The 2887-nt window shown below is 44.1% G+C and overlaps 1 protein-coding gene across 1 annotated transcript; it reads right to left on the bottom strand.

The window, feature by feature from the left end:
* Window positions 1-1863: 1863 nt before the first annotated feature.
* LOC149185422 (F-box/kelch-repeat protein At1g30090-like) lies at window positions 1864-2514 on the bottom strand. Its single transcript, XM_089415656.1, has one exon. The coding sequence runs from the start codon at window positions 2512-2514 to the stop codon at window positions 1864-1866; it is 651 nt and encodes a 216-aa protein (XP_089271782.1).
* Window positions 2515-2887: the final 373 nt, after the last annotated feature.

Below are 2887 nucleotides of genomic sequence, written 5' to 3'. Positions count from 1 at the left end.
CAACATAAACCATCCAGACACATGTTCAACATGACTGACCGAAGATACAAGTGACAATCATGACACTTGTGATTGACTATTCATTGAGACAACACTTGCGCGACAGTGAATGTGACTCCGTGTGTGAGTGTGATAGATGCTTTCATAGCGAACACAACAAGCACATATGAAGCGAAGACTTTGAGCATAACTAGAACATGGTCGCAAGCATGACTTAGACACCCGCATGCAGAAACTTGAATGAAATGAACAACCAAGGCGGGTGCAAAGACTCACACAAGCTCACAAAGTGAACCTGAGTGTGTGCAGTGATCAAGTGAGGCTCTGAAATTGGTGCAGGCCAAAATTTTGGAGGGTGATTGTGGCCGCTACAACAACATGGCATCATAAAAGGAAGCATTTGATAGTAAAGGAATTAGAATCTACATGATCAAGTTGCTTTGGTAGGAATCATATAGCTTACAAGAATGAAGATTGGGAACATATTGCATATTATAATTCATCTAAGCATTTTCTGACATAATATTAGAGGTCTTCATTTTTCAAGAGGAATCATTAAATATCCCCATATAAGAACCATCATTTAGGATGCTTCTTGGAAGAATAATTATGACATGACTAATATGTATTCCATCTAGAATGGAAATAAGTATTCTTTAAGGTCGAAGTCATGCAGATGGTCAAATGAGAGTTTGAAAGAAATAATTGAAGTCTTTCTACTCTTCAGAAAGGAGAGATTATTTTCAATTAGGATGGAAGTAAGCTCCTTCAAAGAAATGATGGATATATGGTTGTATAGAAGCAAAGGTATGTGTTAAGAAATTATTCAGAGAACATAAATTAATATTGAGAATTACTGAGAGGAACAAATATAAAAATTAACCAGCAACAACCATAAACACATAAACACACATGTTTATCTGGGAAAAACCCAACCTAATGATATTTCATTAGCATTGGCCAAAACCCTGGCCAATCCGACCAAGTGAGCCTTCACCGCTCACCTCCAGGCCTTGATTTACAATGAAGTCCTTCCAGCCTTTTATAAGCTCCATTACATATAATACCACGGGCAAAATACTATGAGTGCACGATACCATGTGCCCCAAAACCATCACTGTTTAACCTGGTCAACTTTGACTTTATCCCGAGTTAAGTTTATCTAACAATTCCCCCCTTAAACTTGACTTGGGGTTCCTTAACTAACTCCAGCCAAACTTGCTAAGTGAGACAATCTTGCTCACTCTAGCCCTTACCCTCCTCAGAGTTTTTACCCGGGGTATTGTTAACCCGACATCCCCCCTATCACCTAGGTCTAACCTAGACTTTACTAGTGATTACCAAGGGGTATACATGCCTTACCGGGTCTTACAATAGTATGCCCATTTACATGCAATAATTTTGACTTCATTAATTTCTTTTTTTTATTGTTTCTACTATTCTGACCCATCTGTCTCAATTGCGGGCATCCTAGTTTCGTTTCTTTGCTACCTTCTTGCCAAGTTTAACTGCCTTTAATTTCTGAGTCCTTAAAACCCTCTCCTAGGGTGACTTCACCGGGAAGCCTTGATTTGGATCTAGAGTGTGATAACATACGATGCTTCTTGTTTGGTTGATATATATCCATAGCATCAACATTCTCTTCCACGCCACTTGACCTTTCTCGCTTACGACCTCGTCAAGACACATATCTGCTCCGAGCTCTCTCTATTGCTGCCGAATGATTCAACCCTAGGTCAGAAAGATGTCTGCCCATCCTGTCTATGGTAAATTATCTGTCTTTGTCAAACTTCCTCGGCATCTTGCTTCACCTCGGCGTCGGAAGGTCAAATCCCAACATCCTTGGTAGCCTGCCTCTACGAGTCACTGGGTAACGCTGACAACGAACGAGCACGGCATCCCCATGCTCCCCGCGGTACTCCAGCAGTTCCTATAGGTCTCAAATTTCAAGACGGAGTCCATCGGACAGTCGATATTTGACCGCATCCCACCACAGACGTAAAGAACGCCCGAGGCCACGATTGAAGCGCACCCGAACCTCGGCGGGCACACCCGCTCGGCACAAGGCATCGCTAGGAGCACATAATAGAGACAGCACATGGGGTCTAGGGCTTGCCACTGTGTCTGCCCGCTCACCCTGTGGTACACCAACACAAAAAACCACACCTCTGCAACCCCCATCGCCCTCCGCATGCTCAGGTAGCCATGATTCGACATGGCCACCCTCCATGACCTCGAAACAGACTGCACCACTGCCTGCTCTGGCAGGGATAGCTGGAAAAGGCAACTCAGAGCCAGGTCCTCTGGAAGCCTTGAGATCAGAGGCCCAGGGACTGTCCTGCATCCATTTTTCTCAACCTCAACTCCCTCATAGGATTCGAACTCCAGACATGACTCCACCGATGAAGATGCATAGGGCTCAGAGTCAAATAGAAAAGAACAGTAATTACGGCGTTCTTCATCGCCTGTCCCAAAAAACGCCTTCGTAATCTCCTTCATCTTGGTGAGCACCATCGACCGACGCCACCTCATACCATTCATACTCACAAATCCAGGAGTGGAGGACGCATGCACCGAGCCTAGCACCAATTTCAGACCACCTACGATTCACCTCATATTAAGGGCATGCACATTTTCTTCAGACTCATCGTTCTTGAGGCACTGACAGCAGCGCTTCTGCTTGTTATTCCATGATTGACTCTTCATTTCAGCGATTCTTTCAAGGCATTGTCAATAACTGTTCTGTGCCCATATCTTTGATCCTCTCTCTGGGACTTACCATTGTGGACTTCAGAAACTTGTCACTGCACTAGCCCACAACAAAACCTTCTCCACATTACACTTGCCTTTGATTTTTCCACAGAAGTTTCGCATGGGCTCTAGATCC

This window comes from Pinus tabuliformis, chromosome 3_2, assembly GCF_031772625.1.
Source record: "Pinus tabuliformis cultivar Carrire ecotype Pingquan chromosome 3_2, CPIR1, whole genome shotgun sequence".
NCBI lineage: Eukaryota > Viridiplantae > Streptophyta > Pinopsida > Pinales > Pinaceae > Pinus > Pinus tabuliformis.
Note: the sequence above shows the minus strand (reverse complement) of the source record. Positions and strands in the feature narration are given on the sequence as shown.